The following is a 23,248-nucleotide window of genomic DNA, read 5'->3' as shown; positions in this document are numbered from 1 at the left end:
CTGTCCTGAATGCAGAAGAACTTTCAAAGCCAAGATTGGACTCATAAGCCACTTGAGAGCCCATAAGTAGATCAACAGAATGAAGACCATCATCCTCGACCTCGAGGGATAGCCACAACGACGAGATGTGCTCAGTGGTAGGGAGGGTTTTACCTGTGATGGACTGGGCCTTAGCTACTACTTTTTGTAGGATTTTTCATTCAAGGGCATTGGTATTTCCATACCAGGCTGTGATGCAGCCAGTCAATACATTGTCCACTCCACATCTATGGATGTTGGTCAAAGTTTTAGATGTTGTGCTGAATCTCCACAAACTCCTAAGGAAGTAGAGGTGCTGATGTACTTTCTTCACAATTGCACTTACGGGCTGGGCCCTGGACTGCTGATGCAGAAATCCTTGTGTTTGTGAACATAAATTAAACACACTTTTTACAAGAAAGAACATATTTAGTTAAAAAAAAGAGTAGTCGTCATCAATAACTTGTCGGGGTGCAATCTGACACCAGGCACAGCACATCTGGTACAGGGGCTCACCAATGGAGTTTAGTGATGCACCACAGCTGTACTGCCCCAAAAAATCTAGATGGAGACCACAGCTATGATGTGTTCATCGCCAGGCTGATGCAGAGGTGCCACAGAATGATGGCAGATTGCCAGCTCTCCTCATCCAATGCATGAGATAGCAAGAAGTGATTGTAGGACATTGTGTGCAGCTAGGACGCAGGTCACGTGCATTTTTTGAAGTGTGTCATTGACGGCCAGTCACGGGGTATCTAGATAGTTCAGGTGACATCAGCTATGGAAGCACAGAAAGTGGTCCCAGGATATTTGTTTGCTCATATAGAGTCTCTGACTATTCCAGCTAGTGGTCTGGTCTCTGCTGTGTTGGGCCACCTTGTAGCTTTACATCAATAATGATGTGCCCATGCATTCTGGACGCCCAGCATCCTCTGTGTACAAAAAACAAACTTCCCCCACACATCTCCTTTGTGCTTACCTCCCGCACCCAAATGCATGCCCTCTCGTATTAGGTATTTCGACTCTTGGAAAAAGATATTTGCTGTCTACCCTTTTTATAATCTTATATAAACTTCTATCAGGTCTCTTCACGGCTGCTTGTAAGGAGATGACTCTCAAGGTTGCATGTAGTACACATTCTTTGGTGATAAATATTCTTTGAACCTTGAACTCTGCCTCTGCCACTCCAGAGCAAACAACAACAAAAAAATTTCATATAGAAGTAAAAGAAAATTAAGTGAAGTTCTGAATAACTTCAACAAATAATTCTATCTGCTACACCACTTTCATATTTTACTGCCTATTCCTAACTATAACCCACTAAACCTGCAGCATCGTCGAGGCCCTCATCAAGCTTGGGAAGTAATGTGAATATTTGTCGGCAATATTTCAACCGTTACCGTGACATCCATTATTAGGAGATGCATGACTTACATCCATGGCTTTTTTATATTTAGATGCTAGAATACAGCTGCTTGTGCATCTTTTCTCATGCTGCATGCTGTATTCATATTAATGGGTTTAGTTATATCGAGTCTAGCAACTGCTGGGGGATAAATACATTTCTGCAGTTTCACTTAAGAACAGCTGGAGTAGCAGAAGAATCAGAATCACGTTTAATATCCCCGGCATATGTCGTGTCAAAATGGTTGTTGAGATGCGTCTAGTGTGGTAGTGTAGTGGGTAGTGCTTGTCGCTCTCATTTTCAGCTTCCACCGCTGGCTAGCAGTCTTGCGAAAAGGAGAGCTGAGTGTGTAAGTCTCTCCCTGCCAGTACATCGTCTCTCCAACAGCAAGCCTCATGTAGTGCCTCCTCGCTGGTGACACACGGAAACCGAGCTCCTTTCGGACTCAGGCTGAACTACAGAGGACGGGGAAGAGGTCTGGCCTCTGCACACGTGGCACACAGGCCCACCGGTGTGTGGACACGCCCTGGTGCTCGTGAACCAGATCCCTAGCTGCGGGTAAATAGCCCCACTGCCTTGTGGGCAGCCTCGGGAGAGACGAAGGCTACGGGAGTAAACCCAGACAGCAAGTCCAGAGTGGAGACCCTGAGGCGACTGGACGTCATTGATCATCCTTCCGGCAGCTCCTGCAGCCAGGCTGGTGCCAAACGTATTGCTTCATAAGCTTTCCTTTGGACTACACTGGTGAGGCCGAGAGGGGGATCTTGACAACTGGGCATCTCAGGATCTCCATACCTTCTACCCAGGCTTGTGATGATGATCATCGTCACCCATTGTCCTTCGAGGCAGACGGATACCAACCAACCAATATCATGAAATAATAAAAAACTGTGAATTACAATAAGTATATATGTATTAAATAGTTAATTGAATAAGTAGTGCAAAAATGAAAATAAAAAAGTAGTGAGGTAGTGATCATGGGTTCAATGTCCATTCAGAAATCAGATGGCATATGTTCCTGAATCGTTGAGTGTGTGCCTTCAAGCTCCTGTACCTCTTTCCTGATGGTAGCAATGAGAACAAGGCATGACCTGGGTGATGGGGGTCCCTAATGATGGACACCACCTTTCTGAGGCATTGCTTCCGGAAGATTTATTGATTTATTTATTCATTTGGATATAGCACGAAGTAATCCCCTGATTGCCACCCAGTAATCCCCTGATATTAACCTGAGCCTAATCACGTGGCAATTTATGATGATCAATTAACCTACGAACCAGTACTTCTTTGGACTGTGGGAGGAAACAGGAGTAGCCGGAGGAAACCCATGCAGTCACGGGGAGAATGTACAAACTCTTTACAGGCAACAGTGGGAATTGAATACAGGTCGCCTGTACTATAAAGAGTTGTGCTAACCACTACACCACCATGCCAACCCAAGATGTCCTGGATACTACGGAGACTAGTGCCCATGATGGAGCTGACGAAGTTTGCAGCTCTCTGCAGCTTACTTCGATCCTATGAGGTAGTCCACGCCCTCCCCCCAAAACCAGACAGTGATGCAGCCAGTTAGAATGCTCTCCACAGTACATCTGTAGAAATTCCTACAGTATCTGTAGAATCTTCAAAATAAAGTTACACAGTCAAAAAATGGATTCCTTTGAACCTTGTTGGCTTGACTTCAGGCTGGTTTCACATTGATGGTTATTGTCTGATCCTGTTGCTTTTATACATTTCCGACATGGACTGGGCTATCACTGAGCCTGATATCTCGGCACTCGGGGCAGCGTGGTGTAGCGGTTCCTTGAAACCGGACCAAAACCACATAGAGACTAAGCATGGTGGTTGGTACTGTATGACGCGTGATCCACAATAATGAAGTTCAATCCTTTATGAAGAAACCAGCAAAGATGAACAATCTTGTAGCGATAAAATACTAACGAAACTAAAACTAGTGATATAATGATACTAAGTGGTATAATAGCAATCTAGCAGTAGCATTAACATTCTATCTGTATTTAATTTAACTTAGCAGTCAACAAAAAAAAATCACCGTGGCTGTACCTAGACTAAACTGAAGAAAAGACAAAGCATGAAAACCTAACTATGCTCATTTGCTTCTACCACCCACGGGACAGATTACCCATAATAAACAAGCAAGACAAAATGCAATACAGGCAGAAAATAGATGCGTGGCTCCTGCACAAGGTATTAATTCAAGCTTAATTGTGATTCAACTATGCACAGCCAAACAAAACATCGTTCCTCTGAGACCAAGGTGGAAAAAAACAGTGCATGCAGTCACACACAGCACCAATAGTTACGATAGCACATACAGTCGCAAAAAAATATTGGTACCAGTCCCTGAGTGACATGACCTGAAGATTAGTGGTGTATGGATGTTGTCCTGAAGGCACACTTGACCACATTCAGGTGATTAAGTGGCTTAATGGCAATTTCAGGCTGAATTGTTAAGATTTAAGATTAAGATAATTATGTCACGTGTATATTGTAACATACAGTGAAATGCATCACGGTGCAATACAGTTCGAAGACAGATTAACATTTTATGTTTATCTCAGGTGTAATTAGAGTACTGGATATATATATAAAGCTAGGGTGCCTAAGGATTTTGCACAGTGCTTTATTTGTCAACATGGAGCAGAGAATGAGTTTGTAAATCTGGCGGGAGTAATGTTGGGAATGGCGAGGGTGGAGGGCCACAGGAGGGGTGTGGGACAGTTGGCAGAGAAGGAGTGCCAGGGCGGGGAAGGGGTTGTTGCAGGTGTGGACACTCCCAGCCCTGAGACTCCAGGCAAGGTAATTTGATTCCAAATAATTGGTTTATTGATCATTACTGGTGATGCCTGCTCCCTCCCCACTCCCTTCTCCTTCTGCCAACCAGCAGATTGGGGCTCAGAGGGTGTAACATTGAATCAGGTTCACGGGTCTGGCAAGTGAGACAGAACACACCGACTGCGAAGAAGTATATTAATCATTTATTTACAAACAGTAAAAATTAGACCAGACGTTCATGTTCCACAAGTTACAGAAACTGCAAAGCTGAATATTCAGCAAACATACATTCAACAAACATAAATGTGCATGCAGAGCATCACTTGCCTTAAACAAAGGAAGAGAACAAGCCTCCTCCACGTGCTGTTTCATACCCAAGATGTTTGAAACTGGACACCAGGCAGCTAACCAATGGGAACTCACAACATGCTGGGGGAACTCAGCAGGTTGGGCAGCATCCGTGGAAACGTCTCAGGCCGGAACCCTTCGTCAGGACTGTAGAGGGAGGGGGCAGAGGCCCTATAAAGAAGGTGGGGGGAGGATGGGAAGCAGAAGGCTGGTAGGTTCCAGGTGAAAAACCAGTAAGGGGAAAGATAAAGGGGTGGGGGAGGGGAGGCAGGGAGGTGATAGGCAGGAAAGGTGAGGAAAGAATAGGGGAAAACACAATGGGTAGTAGAAGGAGGTGGAACCATGAGGGAGGTGATAGGCAGCTGGGGGAGGGGGAAGAGTGAAATAGGGATAGGGGAAGGGAGGGGGAGGGAATTACCGGAAGTTGGAGAATTCTATGTTCATACCAAGGGGCTGGAGACTACCTAGACGGTATATGAGGTGTTGCTCCTCCAACCTGAGCTTAGCCTCATCATGGCAGTAGAGGAGGCCATGTATGGACACATCTGAATGGGAACGTGAAGCAGAGTTGAAGTGGGTGGCAACCGGGAGATCCTGTCTGTTGTGGCGGATGGAGCAGAGGTGCTCGACGAAGCGGTCCCCCAATCCGTGTCGGGTTTCACCGATGTAGAGGAGGCTGCACCAGGAGCACCAGATGCAATAGATGACCCCAACAGACTCACAAGTGAAGTGTTGCCTCACCAGGACGGACTGTTTGGGGCCCTGAGTGGTGGCAAGAGAGGAGGTGTAGGGACAGGTGTAGCACTTGCACTTACAGGGATAAGTGCCGGGTGGGAGATCCGTGGGGAGGGACATGTGGATCAGGGAGTCGCGGAGGGACCGATCCCTGCGGAAAGTGGAGAGGGGTGGAGGGGGAAAGATGTGCTTAGTGGTGGGGTCCTGTTGAAGGTGGCAGAAGTTGCAGAGGATAATGTGCTGGATCCGGAGGCTGGTGGGGTGGTAGGTGAGGACAAGGGGAACTCTGTCCCTGTTGTGGTGGCAGGAGGATGGGGTGAGGGCCGAAGTGCTGGAAATGGAGGAGGTGCGGGTGAGGGCATCATTGATGACGGCAGAAGAGAAACCACGATCCTTAAAGAAAAAGGACATTTGAGATGTCCTGGAACGGAAAGCCTCATCCTGGGAGCAGATGCGGTGGAGACGGAGGAACTGGGAATAGAGAATGGCATTTTTGCATGTGACGGGGTAGGAAGAGGTATAGTCAAGGTAGATATGAGAGTCAGTGGGCTTGTAGAAGATGTTAGTGGACGGTCTGTCTCCAGAGATGGAGACCGAGAGATCGAGAAAGGGGAGAGAAGTGTCCGAGATAGACCAAGTGAATTTGAGGGCTGGGTGGAAGTTTGAAGTAAAGTTGATGAAATTGACGAGCTCAGCATGGGTGCAGGAAGCAGCACCAATGTAGTCGTCAATGTACCGAAGGAAAAGTTGGGAAGCAGTACCAGAATAGGTTTGGAGCTAATCAATGGGAAAAGCAGCTGCAGTTTCTGAACTACCCAATCATAATGGGAGTGATTTTTGACAATCATGTCCCCCAAAGGACAAAGGGATCAACCATGATGAAATGGCGGAGCAGACTCAATGATCCAAATCGAGTTAATTCTGCTCCTATGTCTTGTAGTCTTATAGTCTTATGATTCCCCTCTCCTTGCCCCCTTCCCACTCTCAGTCCACAGTAGAGACCCATATCAGAATCAGGTTTATCGTCACTCACATATGTCATGAGATCTTTTTTTTCAGCAGCAGCAGTGCAATGCAATACATAAAATTACTACAGTACTGTGTAAAAGTCTGTGGCACGCTGTGTGCCTAAGCCTTTTGAAGCCTATCTTTACCTTCGCTGAATCTGGAAGAGCAGGGCCAAAGTGAAAAGAGGGTCAGAAAGATATGGGTGACACCCACAGAACTTTAATGGGTAGATATTTTTTATTTATTTTCTATGATCCTGAAGGTGTAAACCAGAGATGGAAATTATTCAGTAGTGAATTACAAGCAAATCTTCTCATCCCAATGAATAATTTTGATATGGAGCTCACTCTAGGAATTAGGTTTCTGATGTTCCATCCTGAAAAGAGCTAACATGAATTTAATTATCAGATGGACTAAACATAAACCCTTGCCCAGATTGAGATGTGCACACCAAATATTCACAACATTAACAACATTTCAACTCTACCTTATGTCTGAATGAAAAGAGCATTCATTCTCTCAGTGATGGGCTATTTTGCAAAGGTAAATAATGCAGGTTAGAGGCTGGAATCTGAATGAAAAGAGCTTCCATTTCTTCAGTGATCAACTATTCTGCAATGGTAAATAATGCAGGTTAGAGTGTGGAAACCTGTCTGTTACCGTACTGTCCGTGATCATTCAGCAGCAAGCTATATTTGACCAAGCACAGTAAACCAAATGGTGGTCTCAAGGCGTCAGACACTCTGATGGTGATGCTCATGGCTCCAGGACACAGTCTCAATGAAAACCTAATCATTAACTCAGCTTCCATGAGAGATGATAACGAAGGTTTGCCCATGTGTGCAAACAACAGTTCCACGTTGACACAAGGCTACCTTAAACCGATTCTACCCAAGAATTTTTTGTTCTGGCTTGTGAAGTCACTTCACATCGTTTAAGGATTGACTTTCCAAGGTCACAGAGTCATAGTCAACCCGGGAGGTCTCTGTAAGGACTTTAACACAGTCTCTGAGTGCATGCACTCTGGGGAGGTCTGCAATGCAGGCAAATATTCCTGCTCACACCTGTAGGATGAAGGAAAAGTCGCCAATCCACTGTTTCTTCTATGCTGTGTGGGTACATGGCTACACAGTAACTGAAATGCTCCTGCGCACATAGCCCTTGTTGCCATGCAGCTGGAACTTTCTTTTATATTATGTTAATATATTAATATTAATGAAATCTATGTTCATATAATTGTGAAATACCCTATAATTAATTATGAATATAATCCATAAATTTTCTAAATAATAAACGTCCCACAACCTTGACTTTGAAGCATTTTAGAGCGTCAATGTATTTACATTGTCAGTGTTTCAAGTTACAAATTCTAACAATAAACACAGAATGGAAGTTGGTAGCTCATTGTTAATAAACTGCCTGCCCGCTGAATGCCGACGCCGCCTAGTCAAAAGATTTTATTTTTACCATTGTGTCTGTCAGTTTTTCTGAATATCTGACGTCGTTTACTTGTGCTGTGAATTGTGGGTTGTATTTATTTGATATGCATATTACAAAAAAAAACATTTAAAGTGTTGTGCAGTTTTCAGGCCGTGTAAATGTTTCCTGCTCAGAGTAATGGCTGGTCTGCACAGCTGTAAAAAAATTTAGAGGGAATGTTGCCCAATCCCCATGGAATTTAGCTGACCCTCCTGAAATGAGGAATGAGCAGGACCTGACCCCCATGGGAAAACCAGTAGTTGAATCTGGGGTCACAGATCCTTTAAACAGAACAGTTTCAGGAAAAATGAGGTTGGGAAAACCTGGTTGATTTGTGAATAAGCTCACTTTTCAGGTCACTGAGGATGAAAATTTTCTGTGTTACACCAATATTAAAGGTTTTTAACACAAAAAGAATAACAATATGTGAGAGTGAATGAAAATCCCACTGTAAAATGAGAAGGTGAACTTCCTGATCCAGAAATTCAAGTGAAATTATTCCACTCCAAATTAACTCTTTTTCAACAGAATCGAGTTGTATTTCATCACTATTTTTTCGAGTGGGTGGCATGGTAGCATCGTGGCTAGCACATTGCTTTACCATCAAAAGGACCATCAATCACTGATCAGGGTTCAATTCCCACTGCTGCCTGTCAGGAGCTTGTACGTTCTCCCCATGACCGCGTGGGTTTCCTCCCACATTCCAAAAATGTACGGTTGAGGTTAGTGAGTTGTGGGCATGCTAAATTGGTGCTGAAAACCTTGGTGATGCTTGTGGGCTGCCCATCATAATCCACGCTGATTTGATTTGGTATAAACAACTAATTTCACCGTATGTTTCAATGTACAAGTAACAAATAAAGCCAATTTTTTTCTTCACAATAATAGCATGGACAGGGTAAAAGCAAGTGGTGGATGGTTGTATGAGCGGCTGGTGAAAGTCCTGGATATGCGACCACTGACGCCAGGCAATCTCTGAAGAGTACTGCTAACAGCTGAGGTCACCCGCTTTGTAAGGCCACTGCCCAGAAGGAGGTAATGGCAAACTATTTCTCTAGAAAAATTTGGTCATAGAAAGACCATGATCGCCTATGTCATATGACATGACACATAATGATAATGATATATCATAGCAAGTTCTGGTGACCATGAGGGGTGTAGTTAGGGTAAATGCAATCAGTCTTTTTTTCTAGGATTAAGGAATCAAGATCTAAAAGGTGAGAGGGGGAGATTTAATAAGAACTTGAGGGGTAACTTTTTTTTACACAAAGGATGTTGCATATGTGTAAGGAGCTGCCAAAGGAAGCTGGTTAAGGCAGGTACAATAAAGACAATTGGACAGTTGGAAAGGTTTAGAAGGTTAAAGTGAGGATTATCTTGGATGGGGCATCTTGGTCAGCATGGACCAGTTGGGCTGAAGGGCCTGTTTTCTTGCTGCAGTAACCCATGCACAAAGAACTTGCAGGTTTCCTGCGTGCAGCAACCTGCCCAGTCCTTTTGGTACACTGGGAATACAGTTCCATCTCCATTACCATTGCTACGGATGGAGGGGAACTGTTTGCACTGTGAGTTACCATTTAAGAACAGGCTCCAAAACACACAAACTTTGCTGGATGCAGAGAGCTGTGAAAGATTGCAACTGGGAACATTGAGACTGTATACTTCAACCTGGTCTAACATGGGGAAGCTGATGCTGTTCTTCTGTAAACCTAGCAAATGAAGTTCTTGCTATTCATACAGACAGTGATAGGGTAATATCCAACTCTGTCTTAATGACAAAAAGCAAAGTTCAAAATTCAAAGTAAATTTATTATCAAAGCCGTCATCATCACCATCAGATGCCATGCCCAGTTTGAGCTTTGACTGCCATGGCCCAAATACTCCTGCTTCGGGTCAAGTGGATCAATTCATTGGTATTCATTTCCAGTTCTCTGGCTGCTGTCTCTATCATCATTTGTCTTTGTCTTCCTCTTGCTTTCTTCCCTTCAATCTTTTCCATAATTACCATGCTTTCTAACTCCTCTTTCCTAATCACATGTCCAGTGAAGTTACGTTGCCTTTTCACGATCTCATACATTATTTCTCTTTTTGTGTTTGCTCTGTTCATGACATCCTCATCAGATATTCGTTTCGTCCATGATATTCTTTGCATCCTCCTCAAAAACCACATCTCTGCTGCTACAATTTGTTTCCTCAAAGTACATACAATATAAGTCACCATATACTACCCTAAGAGTTATTTTCTTGTGGTCATACTCAACAAATCTATAGAATAATAACTACAATAGAATCAATGAAAGACCGCCCAATTTTGGCATTCAATTCAACCAATGTGTAGAAGACAACAAACTGTGAAAATACAAAAAGAAGGAAATAATAATAATAATAATAAATATCAAAAACATGAGATGAGATGAAGAGTCCTTGAAAGTGAGTCCATAGGTTATGGGAACATTTCAGTGATGGGGTGAGTAAGGCTGAGTGAAGTTATCCCCTCTGCTTCAAAAGCCTGATGGTTGAGGGGTAATAACTGTTCATGAACCTGGTGGTGGGATTCCTTCTTCTTGATGGCAGCAGTGAGGAGAAAAGAGTATGGTCTGGATGATGAAGAAGAATCATAAGAAGCTATTTAAAATGTTGATTGAAGGAATGGATTTCAGATGAATTTGTCCAGTGTTTCGTATCTGTAACCTATTAGTAGAGAACTGGCAACCGTCAAAACCGAAGATCTTTCCTTAATCCACTTAAGTTTTTTGAATTCAAGTATGAAAATTCAAAGTTCAAAGTAAAAATTATTATCAGTGTACAAACATGTCAGGGTAGCAGTGTTTGCACCACATGTTTGTGGTGACCCTGAGATTCTTTTTCTACAGGCATACTTAGCAAATCTATAGAACAGTAACTGTAAACTGTAAACAAACCATGCAAATACAGGTAATAAATAAATAGCAATAAATTACGAGCATGAAATAACAAGATAAATGAGTCATCCTGCACATCGGCTTGGAGGAATTTTAGGCCTCCTTAAAAACTGCTTCATCTCTGGGACGTTGGTTGGCTTTCTTGTATGAACTGGTTGCTTCAGGTCCTGCTACAGCATTTCTATAGGATTAAGGTCAGGACTTTGACTCAGTCATTCCGAAACACAAATGTTTTACTTTTTAAACCATTCTGTTGTTGATTTACTCTTGTCTTTGAGATCATTGTCTTGGTGCACTATCCAGCTTTTATTAAGCTTCAGGAGATGCACTGCTACCCTGACATTCTCCTATAAGATGTCTTGATACAATTTTGAATTCATTGTTCCCTGGAGCTGTCCAGGCCTTGAGGCAGCAAAGCACCCTCAAACCGTGATGCACCTTCCACCATACTTCACAGTTGGGACGAGGTTTTGGTGTTGATGGGCAGTGCCCTTTTCCCTCCAAACATAGTGCATTTCTGCCAAAAGTTCAACTTTTGACTCGTCTGTCCACAGAACATTGTCCCAGAAGTGTTGTAGAACATCCAGATGGTCTTTTGCAAACTTAATACGTACAGCAATGCTTTTTTTTTTGGGAGAGCAGTGGTTTTGTCTATGGTATCCTTCCATGAATCAGTGTTTTTCATATAGTGGACACATGAATGAAGACTTTAGCAAGTTCTCGAGATTTCTGCAGATCTTTTGCTGTTACCCTTGGGTTCTTTTTCACCTCCTTCAGCAATGCACGTTGTGCTGTTGATGTGATTGTTGCAGGATGCCCACTCCTAGGGAGAGTAGCAACAGTACTGAGTTTCCTCCATTTGCGGACAATTTCTCTTACTGTGGACTAATGAACATTCAGGTCTTTAGAAACACTTCTGTTGCCTTTTCCAGCTTCATTCATCTCTCTAATTCTTCTTCTAAGGTCCTTTGAAAGTTTTTTTGATCGAGGCATGGTGCACATAAGCAGGTCTTTCTTGAGAAGAGCAAGCTCTGACTTTGTGTGTCTTTGTAACAGGGCAGCGCACCTCTACAACCCACACCTCCAATCTCAACTCATTGATTGGGACACCTGACTCCAAATAGCTTTTGTAGAAGGCATAACCCCAGAGGTTCACATACTCCTTCCAACAAAAGCATGTAACTTGGATCATTTTCTCAACAAGTATGATTTTTTTTTGTTGTTTATTTAATTGGGCTCTCTTTATCTAGTTTTAGGACTTACATGAAGATCTGATCACATTTAAGGTCATATTTATGTAGAAATAGAGAAAATAATGCAGGGTTCACAAACTTCCTTTTTTTTGACGTGTGCCTGTGTGCGTGTGAGCCTGGCATGTGCCTGCATGCGGCGAGTCTGTGCGTGTGCGTCTGCGCGTCCATGATGATGTCTTTTTCATGGCTTTTTTTACAAGGTGTGGAACGAGAGAGAGAGAGAGAGAAAGACTGTGTGGCGTGCCACTCCTCACACAGACATTTTCGCAATATTTTCCCTTTATCTTACGAGGTCGAGTTGCGATCTTGACACTCAATCCGGCACGGATGGAAAGCGTACTCGGGAGCAGGCCCGACTTGTTTCGAACCCGGGAACCTCCACTCCCGGGTCTGGCGCCGATGTCGTTGCGCCACCAGCCGGCCCATCACAAACTTTCTAACACCACTGTATGTACTCTGATAATACATTTTACTTTTAACTTTGAACTAATTTGCATCCTGTATTGAAACAGGCTTTTCCATTTTGTTCATCTCTTTACCTTAGATGGGTTCCTTCACTGACTCAGCCTCCATTTCTATAACACTTGCATATCCAAGTGACTCATGGCACTTCATAGGAGCTCTATCATACAAAATTTGTCTCTGAGCCACTAAAGGACTTGCAGTTAGATGTAATTGATTAAAAGAGGAATTTCAAGGAGCATCTTGCAAAAGAATCAGAAAGATTTAAGATAAAAAATCTTAATTTAAGCTGAGCCTTAAGCACAACTGGTGTATTAAGAGTTATGTTATTCGGCAATTACTCAAGATTGGGGATGGGTTGCTTCTCTTTCAGTTCTGACATCGTCACCATCATCACTTTGTTCCGTGGCATATGATGTGGGCAATCATGGTCTTTCATGACCAACATTGTTCTTGATAAGTTTTCTACAGAAGTGGTTTGCCATTGCCTTCTTCTGGGCAGTGTGTTTACAAGATGGGTGACCCCAGCCATTATCAATACTCTTCAGAGACTGTCTGCCTGGCGCCAGTGGTCGCACAACCAGGACTTGTGATGTGTACCAGCTGCTCATACGACCATCCACCACCTGCTCCCATGGCTTCCCCGGACCCTGATCAGGGGGCTAAGCAGGTGTTACACCTTGCCCAAGGGTGACCTGCAGGCTAGCAGAGGGACAGAGCACCTTACACCTCTTTTGGCAGAGGCGTATCTCCACCCCGCCACCCATCAGTTCTGACACTCTAAGTAAATTCTTTCAGTGTGAAATGGCCAGCCCACTGCACACCAGCTGTCAGATGGTGACATATCTGTAATGTAAAAGTTTCTTTAGCTGTGCCCAGGGGTCGTTAAAGCTCAGAAAAAGTGAACCAAAAATCCCAGCGTAAGGTTATGTAACTCAGTAAGTTGAACAGTACCTGCAAAAGCACTAACTGACTTCTCACTTTGCAGTTTAAAACATGCTGGATCCGATGAAAGGTTATGAATTTGTACCCTTGCCTTTGTCTCTTTCACTGTAGATCATCCTGACCTCCTTTAACAATTGCAGCATTTGTATTTAATATTGAACTTGTTGGGAGTGGTCATGTCTGTAACGATCTAACCTATAATAAATTAAGAAGATTGTCAAACTATTTAAGTAGTGTGCATCTAGTCCAACCTATAATATAATAGTTAGATGAAAGGGTAAGGTTTTGGTTATGTTGTATAAAATGGTTTACTTACCTATCTCTTTATCTAGTCAGTTAGTTCGTTAGAGATACAACGCTATACAGGCCTTTCTGGTTCAACACGCCACACTGCTCAGCCACCTATTTAACCCTAGCCTAACCACAGGACGATTTACAATGACGAATTAACCTACTAACCAGCAAGGTTTGGAATGTGGGAAGAAACCAAAACACCGGGAGAAACCCCACACGCGCACGGGAAGAGCATGCAAACTTCCTGACCTCGCATCAGATCTAAAATTGGCAAAGTTCGGAAGCGATGGCAAAACTCCAGTGCTTCTACTCCTTATCCCTGCAAAGTCCAGTGCTAATGATTCATTCTCAACAATAAATGCTGGTGGGTAACTTGGCCTGGAGTTGATTAAGGGGACAACGATATAAAGATTAAAGTTATTTGTCACATGTACATCGAAACATACATCATTTGCGTCAACAACCAGCACGGTCTGGGGATGTGTTGGGGGAGCCTGCAAGTGTTGCCATTCTTCCCGTGCCAACATAGCGTGCCTACGGCTTGCTAACCCTGCCTGGTATGTCTTTGGACTGTGGGAGGAAATTGGAGCATCCGGAGAAAGTTCATGTGGTCACGTGGAGAAAGTACAAGCTCCTTACAGGCAGGGGTGGGAATTGAACCCTGATCACTGATTGCTGGCACTGTAAGGCATTGCGCTAACCACTAACCTACCCTATCACCCTCGATTAAAGCCAAGCACACAGCCTATATCCCCTCAGTTCTCATTCCCCACAATTGTCATATCTCTCACATATTTGGAGTTTCGATGCTTAAAGAGAACAACTTCAGACCCTTTTCTAATTGCAAGCAGGAACACAATGCTTTGATCCTCAGAGTTTTTGTTGTTTTACAAGATTGGATATACAAATAAAGAGTCATTGTTATCCACCAGTGAGGTTCCTTATCTCAGAAATTGACTTTATGCATAATTAAAAAGTATATAACGAAGTTCAAAGTTCGAAGTGAATTTATTATCAAAGCACATACAGTATATGTCACCATATACAATCCTGAGATTAATTTTCTTGTGGGCATACTCAATAAATCTATAGAATAATAACCACAACAGAATCAGTGAAAGACCGCCCAACTTGGGTATTCAACCAGAGTGCAGAAGACAACAAACTCCATAAATATAAAAAGAAAGAAATAATAATAAATAAGCAATAAATATCGAAAACATGAGATGAAGAGTTCTTGAGAGTGAGTCCACTGGCTGTGGGAATATTTGTGATGGGGCAAGTGAAGTTGCAGGAAGTTATCCGCTCTGGTTCAAGAGCCTGATGATTGAGGGGTAGTAACTGTTCCTGAACCTGGTGGAACGAGTCCTGAGGCTCCTGTGCCTTCTTCCTGATGGCAGCAGTGAGAAGAGAGCACGTCCCGGGTGATGGGGGTCCCTGATGATGGACACTGGTTTCCGAAACAGCGTTTCATGTAGATGCACTCAGTGGTAGGGAGGGCTTTACCCGCGATGGACTTGGCTGTATCCAATACCTTTTGTAGGATTTTCCATTCAAGGGCAATGGTGTTCCCATACCAGGCTGTGATGCAGCCAGTCAATATACTTTCCACTACACATTTATAGAAGTTTGTCAAAGCTTTAGATGTTGTGTTGAATCTCCACAAACTCCTAAGGAAGAAGAAGTGCTGCCGGGCTTTCTTCCCAATTGCACTTATGTGCTGGGTGCAGGACTGCTGATGCTGAAATCGAATTGAATTGACTTTATTTCTTACATCCTTTACATACGCGAGGAGTAAAAATCTTTATGTTACATCTCCGTTTAAATGTGCAATGTGCATTCCTAGTAATTTATAATAATTTATAATAAATAGAACAATGTAACATAAAATACATTCAAATCAGTGTGAGTTAATCAGTCAGATGGACTGGTGGTCCTGGCTTTTATGCTGCGATACTGTTTCCCGGATGGTAGCAACTGGAATAGTTTGTGGTTGGAGTGACTCGGGTCCCCAATGATCCTATGGGCCCTTTTTACACACCTGTCTTTGTAAGTATCCTGAATCATGGGAAGTTCACAACTACAGATGCGCTGGGCTGTCTGCACCACTCTCTGCAGCAGAGTCCTGCGATTGAGTGAAGTACAGTTCCCATACCAGCCAGTGATGCAGCCAGTCAGGATGCTCTCAACTGTGTCCCTGTAGAAAGTTCCTAGGGTTTGGGGGCCTGTGCCAAACTTCCTCAACCGTCTGAGGTGAAAGAGGCGCTGTTGTGCCTTTTTCACCACACAGCTGGTGTGCACAGATCACATGAGGTCCTCGGTGATGTGGATGCCGAGGAATTTAAAGCTGTTTACCCTTTCAACCCCAGATCCATTGATGTCAATAGGGGTTAGCCCATTTCCATTCCTCCTGTAATCCACAACCAGCTCCTTTGTTTTTGCAACATTGAGGGAGAGGTTGTTTTCTTGACACCACTGTGTCAGAGAGATGACTTCTTCCCTGTAGGCCACCTCGTTATTGTTTGAGATAAGGCCAATCGGTGTAGTGTTGTCGGCAAATTTAATTAGCAGATTAGAGCTGTGGATGGCAACACAGTAATGGGTATACAGGGAGTAAAGGAGGGGACTTCACGCACAGCCCACTCTTACCACCTGCCGGCGATCTGACAGGAAGTCCAAGATCCATCTGCACAAGGCAGGGTCAAGGCCTTGTGCAGCTGGTGTTTGTGAATATAAATTAAACACACTTTTTACAAGAAAGAACACATTTAGAAAAAAAAAGTAGTCAAGTAGTAAAAAAGTAGTAGTGGGGTGCAATCTGACACTGGGCACAGCACATCTGGTACAGGTGCACACCAGTGGGGTGTTAGCGATGCACCACATCTGCACTGCCCCAAAGGATTGGGACGGAGACCACAGCAAAGACGCGGTCACCACCAGGCTGATGCAGAGGTGCCACAGAATGATTGCAGATCGGCAGCTCTCCTCATCAAATGCATGCCAGTCATTTGGTTGTGGGAACATTTCAATGATAGAGCAAGTGAAGTTGAGTGAAGTTATCCCTTTTGGTTCAAGAGCCTGATGGTTGAGAGGTAGTAACTGTTCCTGAACCTGGTGGTGCGAGTCCTGAGACTTCTGTGCCTTCTTCTTGACAACAGCAGCAAGAAGAGAGCATGTCCTGGTTGTTCCCAATGCCTTTAACAAAGGAAATGCTTTTAAAGTGCAGAATATTGTGCCAAATTTTCTTAAAATGGGTCCAGAAAACAACAAGTATGAAAAGAAAGAAATAATAATAACAATTAATAAATATCGAGAACATGAGATGAAGAGTCCTTGAAAGTGAGTCCATAGGTTGTGGGAACATTTCAATGATGGGGCAAGTGAAGTTGAGTAAAACTGCAAAAAAAACCTAGCACTTGTGGTCAATATATTCAGTAGTGTAAACTTTTAAGGAGTAATTGGGAGCTGGATGGGCAGTTTTTCCTGAATTAACCCTCCTATTGCAGATTCTAATGCAAAGGGACTGTGCATGAAATTTAATTTTCTTATACTTCACATTGCTTCAAGATTTGAATGCTTATAAAAGCACTTCTCATAAGCATTCAGCCTCTTAGCTCTCAGATGATATACCTGGCTCTTTTATGGTATAAAAGCAAAATAATTGTTCAATTTAAGGAAATCAGTCTTATTGTCATATTTGCATGACCCACCCGTATCCCCCAAGTAGATTGGCTAACTGCTCATGCTCGTTATATGCATAAGTGGGTGGTTTTGCTTCCTGTTCTGTTTGTTGAATCTTTCATCTTCAACACACCTGCTTTTAGGATTTAAGATGTGGTCCAATGCTTTTTATATAAATTGCAGTGACTTTTAAATATCTTACCTGCTGCATTGTTTAAACAGTTGGTATGCAAGACTTAAAACTGAGAACAGAGGCTGTGAATGATTACCTACATTATCTTTCTGTTAACTGGAACAGGCATCTGATTAGTCAGTGAAAGATTTATAACCCTGTTCATAGCCTACTTTCAAAGCTCAGTCTCTTCTGCTAGTTACTTCAATTGCAAGACTGGAGAGGTTTGGCTGAGGAGAGTCTGTTTGGTAAGCACTGCACAGATCTATCCAAAGAAAGAACAAATTAGCATTTTAGTTAATATTTCTGGTTGTATTTTATTAGAATGTGAATGTATACAAAGTGAATTGAATTGAAGTGGAGTTGCAAGTTCTAATAATAGTGCTAATAATTATTACTTTAATAGTACTAATAATGGTTTTTATCTACATCTGTCTGTATTACCTTCTGGTATGGGGTGTGGGGCTGCTGAACAGAATCAAAAGGAACTGCGGAAAGTTGTAAATTTACTCAGCTCTATCATGGGCACTAGCCTCCGTAATATCCAGGACCTCTTCAAGGAATCATTACTCTGAAAGGTGGTGTCCATCATTAAGGACCCCCATCACCCAGGTCATGCCTTGTTCTCATTGCTACCATCAGGGAGGAGGTACAGAAGCTTGAAGACACACACTCAATGATTCAGAAACAGCTTCTTCCCCTCTGCCATCATTTCTGAATGGATATTGAACCCATGAACACTACCTTATTACTTTTTTATTTCCATTTTTGCACTAATTTAGTTTAACTACTTAGCACATAAACTTACTGAAATTCATGTTTTTTCTCTATTATATATCACATTGTACTGCTGCCTCAAAGTCAACAAACTTCACAACATATTAAACCTAATTGTGATTAAATTGACACAAGTCTTCTATTTGTAGCTCAGTTTCCAGCAAGCAAGCAGTTTCTAAGAAAATTAGGAAGGAGTATTCTTACATTAATTGAGTTGTATCATGGCTTTAAAGATTAGCTTGGTATAGTATATCGTAAGTTCTATGAATTGAGTTTGTATCTCATTAGGAAGAAGTGAATAAATTGTTGACTCAGGGTTACAGGAAGGACTCAATCCGAGCACTTTGTGCAAGTCCAGACGTGAGATGAATTTTATTTGATTGACTTGTTGCAATAACTATGTGAACTCCTTTGTTGCAACCAATGTAAATGGAAGTTATTAAGGAAATTGACCACTCCTGACGATGTCTGATGTTTAATTAAATGGAAGCTATTATTACCCTCATTTGACTCTCCTGGCAATGTCTGATGTTTGATTAAATATATAATACTTTCTGTATATGGTCTCCTCTTACTGTCGAACCACCTAAAGTTGTTTTGCTTTTCCTTTTGTAAATGCAGCAGAGAGTTTGTAGACTTTCATTACAAGTTATTAATTGTCTCGAAGGTTGGAGTTGAAGATAGTGTAGAAGGTTGCTGTAGGTTACAATGGGATATGTATATGCAGGATGTAGAGTTGGGTGAAGTGGCAAACACTTCACACTTCTCTCAGTCTGGAGAGAAGTGTGAAGTGTTACACTTTGGAAGATTGAACTGTAAGCCTATTAGTCAGTTATTGCCTGTTATGCATTGGTGTTTGGGGCAGTAATGAAGGTCCTCCATTTCTGACTGTTCTTAGGTCATCTTTCCTATAGTGCCGCAGGTGTAGTTCAGGGTCCCCATTTCTGCCTCTAGGGTACGGAGCCAAGTTGTGCTTGGTCTCCCGAATTTCCTCTGTCCTTCAGGGGTCCAATGAAGTGCTGTTTTGATTATGAAGTTGGTCTCTTCTCATCATGTACCCAATCCATCTGCAGCATTTCCTCATGATCATTGTGGCAATGTCCTCTTGGTGACACTGAAGGAGTAGGGTGTGTTTGGAGATCTTTCTCGGTCGGAAAATGAAAGGTGGAATAGAAGGTGAATGCCAGGATTCCTGGTAATTTGGAGAAGTGGAGGGATCTTGGGATCTAAGTCCATTGATCCCTCAAAGTTGCTGAGCTAGTTAATGGGGTGGGGGTTAAGAAGGCATATGGTGTGCTGGCCTTCATTAGTCAGGAGACAGTTCGAGAATCAGAAGGAATGTTACACCTCTATAGAATGCTGTTTAAATAACACTGTAGGATGATGTTCAGTTGTGGTCACATTATAGGAAAGATGAGGAAGCTTTGGCGAGGAGATTTACCTGGATCATTTGTTTGTGTTGTGCTGTGTTGTATGATGTGAGCGATCATGGTCTTTCCAGGAGCATGATTGTTCTTGGCAATTTTTTCTACAGATGTGACTTGATGTTGCTGCCTTCTGAGCAGTGACTTTACAAGAGGGGTGTCCCCAGGCATTACATAGAAACATAGAAAATAGGTGCAGGAGTAGGCCATTTGGCCCTTTGAACCTACACTGCCATTCATCCAACTCAGAACCCTGTACCTGCCTTCCCTCCATACCCCCGATCTCTTTAGCCACTAGGGCCATATCTAACTCCCTCTTAAATATAGCCAATGAACTGGCCTCAACTGTTTCCTGTGGCAGAGAATTCCACAGATTCACCACTCTCTGTGTGAAGAAGTTTTTCCTAATCTCAGTCCTAAAAGGCTTCCCCTTTATCCTCAAACTGTGACCCCTCGTTCTGGACTTCCCCAACATCGGGAACAATCTTCCTGCATCTAGCCTGTCCAATCCCTTAGGATTTTATACGTTTCAATAAGATCTTCTCTCCCCCACCCCCCCCCCAATCTTCTAAATTCTAACGAGTATAATCCTAGTCGATCCAGTCTCATCATATGAAAGTCCTGCCATCCCAGGAATCAATCTGGTGAACCTTCCTTGCGCTCCCTCTATGGCAAGAGGGGACCAAAACTGCACACAATACTCCAGGTGTGGTCTCACCAAGGCCTCGTACAACTGCAGTAGTACCTCCCTGCTCCTGTACTCCAATCCTCTTGCTATGAATGCCGACATACCATTTGCCTTCTTCACCACCTGCTGTACCTGCATGCCCATGCATGCCCACTTTCAAAGACTGGTGTATAATGACACCCAGGTCTCGTTGCACCTCCCCTTTTCCTAATCAGCCACCATTCAGATAATCTGTTTTCCTGTTTTTGCCACCAAAGTGGATAACCTCACATTTATCCACATTAAATTGCATCTGCCATGAATTTGCCCACTCACCTAACCTTTCCAAGTCACCCTGCATCCTCTTAGCATCCTCCTCACAGCTAACACTGCCGCCCAGCTTCGTGTCATCCGCAAACTTGGAGATGCTGCATTTAATTCCCTCGTCTAAGTCATTAATATATATTGTAAACAACTGGGGTCCCAGCACTGAGCCTTGTGGTACCCCATTATCAATACTCTCCTGAGGTTGTCTGCCTGGCATCAGTAATCGCATAACCAGGACTTGTGATATGGTCCAACTGCTCATACAACCATCCACCAGCTCCCATGGCTTCAAGTGACCCTGAATGAGGGGCCTAAGCAGGTGCTACTCCTTGCCCAAGGGTGACCTGCAGGCTAGCAGAGGGAAAGAGTGCCTTGCACCTCCTTTGGTAGAGATGTACCTCCATCTTGTCACCCTGGGATACCAGGATACTCCCTGGATGTCTAGTGAGAGTTGAGTAAGCTAGAGCTTTTCTCTTTGGAATGAAGGTGGGAGTGAGGCCGCTTGATAGAAGTCTCTGACATTGAGAGGCGTAGAGTGAGTGGACAGCCAACGTCATTTTCCCTATGGTACCGGGAGTGGTGATAGAGGCTGACACAATAGGGACATCTGGGAAACTCTTGGATGGGCATATGGATGCAAGGGTAATGGAGGGTTATGTAGGAGGGAAGGCTTGGATTGATCATAGACTATACTTGTATTAGTCGTTGCAATTTCATGAGCCAGAGCCTGTACTGCTCCGTACTGCTTCGTACGGTCTTGGGTCCCACAACACCAGTTGCAGGAACTCTGAACCAGTGTGGATAACTTCACTTGCCTCAACCCTGAACTGATTCTACAACCTATGGACTCACTTTCAAGGGCTCTACAAGTTATTTTCTCAGTATTTGTGTTTGCTTATTCCTTTATTTGTACAGTTTGTTACCTTTTGCACTTTGCTTGCTTGTTAGTCTTTGCTTGTGTGTAGTTCTTCATTGATTCTATTGTATTTCTTTGTTCTATGGCAAGGGTTCCCAACCTGGGATCCATGGACTCCTTGCTTAATGGTATTGGTCCATGGTGCATAAAAGGTTGGGAACCCCTATTCTACTGTGAATGTCTGCAAGAAAATGATTCTCATGGTAGTATATGGTGACATATGTACTTTGATTTTTAAAAACTTCCAACTTCCACTTCCTGTTCTGTCGTTTCAGGGTGTCTGAATTCCACAAATACCTGAAGCAGTGGAGACCTGATATTTATCTGTTTGAAGGAATGGGAGACACTCGTGCAGATGACTTTGTTCTCTTGGATGTAAAGTGTCCATTCTCCTTGAATGAGAAGCTTTTCGATAGACTGTTTGATGATTGGGAGGTGAGTCAAATCGTCTTCTCTGGATCATAGGTACGGATCATCTCGTGTCCATCCACTAGACAGTGTTAATACTTTCACTGCCGGCCAGAGTGCACCAGCAAGATGCTGAATTGTGAACACCAGAATCAGACGCAATTCGTCTTGTACATTCTCTCCTCCTTCCCCCACCCTGACAGGGCAGTAGATAAGACTTGAAAGCATGTACTGCTGGGCTCAAGACAGCTTCTGTTATAAAACCACTCGGTATGATAAGATGGGCACTTGACCTCACAACCAACCTCATTTATGCCCTTGCATCTTGCTGTCCACTGCACTTTTTCTGTAATTTTAACCCTTTATTCTACATTCTGTTGCCTTGTACTACCTCAGGTCACTTGTATAATGGATGGCATACAATAGTCTTTCACCGTGTTGGTACACATGACAATTATAAACCATTCGGGTAAGGTGTACAAATGCATGTCAAATTATGACATTAGCTATGGTAAAATGAACCAAATGTTGGATCGATTGGCAAACTATTAAATTTCATTTTGAATCTGGCTTTTGAGGCAGTTTCTTCTCGGCCAACTAGAATGCCTTACTACTTTCACACATCAGTTCTGTGTTCCTGTTCTGATTAATCTAATCATGCTGCCTATTTACAAACAGAGATGCTGGATATACAAATATGAAGATGCTGGAAATCCAAGCGACACACACAAAATGGCCAGGCAGCATCTATTTGTTGGGGGCCGGGGGAGCGGGGTGGAGAAAGTACAGTTGACGTTTCAGCTCAAAACGTTGATAATTTTTTTCCATAGATGCTGCCTGGCCTGCTGAGTTCCTCCAGCATTTTGTGTGTGTGAAATTGCCTATTTATTCAGTCTCAAAATATGTTAAACCACAACGCATAGGAGCAGATTTGGGTCACTTGCCCAATCGAGTCTGCTCCACCATTCCATCATGGCTGATTTATTATCTGCTTCAACCCTATTCTCCTGCTTTCTCTCCATAACCTTTGATGCCCTGACTAATCAAGAACCGAGCAACCTCTAATGTTTTGTAACTTCAAAACATTAAGCTAATTCAAAGGAAGACATGGGAGTCTGAAATGTGGGTCTAACTTCATGTTTACTTTAAGTGAAGTGTGTGCACATACTGCATGGTAGCATTGTGATCATGCAAATCACGTATTTTTACATA

General features: G+C 43.1%; 1 protein-coding gene across 4 annotated transcripts in view; it reads left to right on the top strand.

Annotated features, from left to right (window-relative positions):
• The window catches only part of LOC140190126 (nuclear receptor coactivator 7), a 108,947-nt gene that overhangs the window by 71,466 nt on the left and 14,233 nt on the right, over positions 1 to 23,248 (top strand). For all 4 annotated transcript variants that reach the window (XM_072246625.1, XM_072246626.1, XM_072246628.1 and 1 more), the window contains one exon: positions 21,904 to 22,063. In XM_072246625.1, the coding sequence (XP_072102726.1) occupies positions 21,904 to 22,063 (160 nt within the window). The remainder of the gene's footprint in view (positions 1 to 21,903; positions 22,064 to 23,248) is intronic.

Source organism: Mobula birostris, chromosome 29, assembly GCF_030028105.1.
Source record: "Mobula birostris isolate sMobBir1 chromosome 29, sMobBir1.hap1, whole genome shotgun sequence".
NCBI classification, from domain to species: Eukaryota; Metazoa; Chordata; class Chondrichthyes; order Myliobatiformes; family Myliobatidae; genus Mobula; species Mobula birostris.
This window is presented reverse-complemented; position numbering and strand designations above follow the sequence as displayed.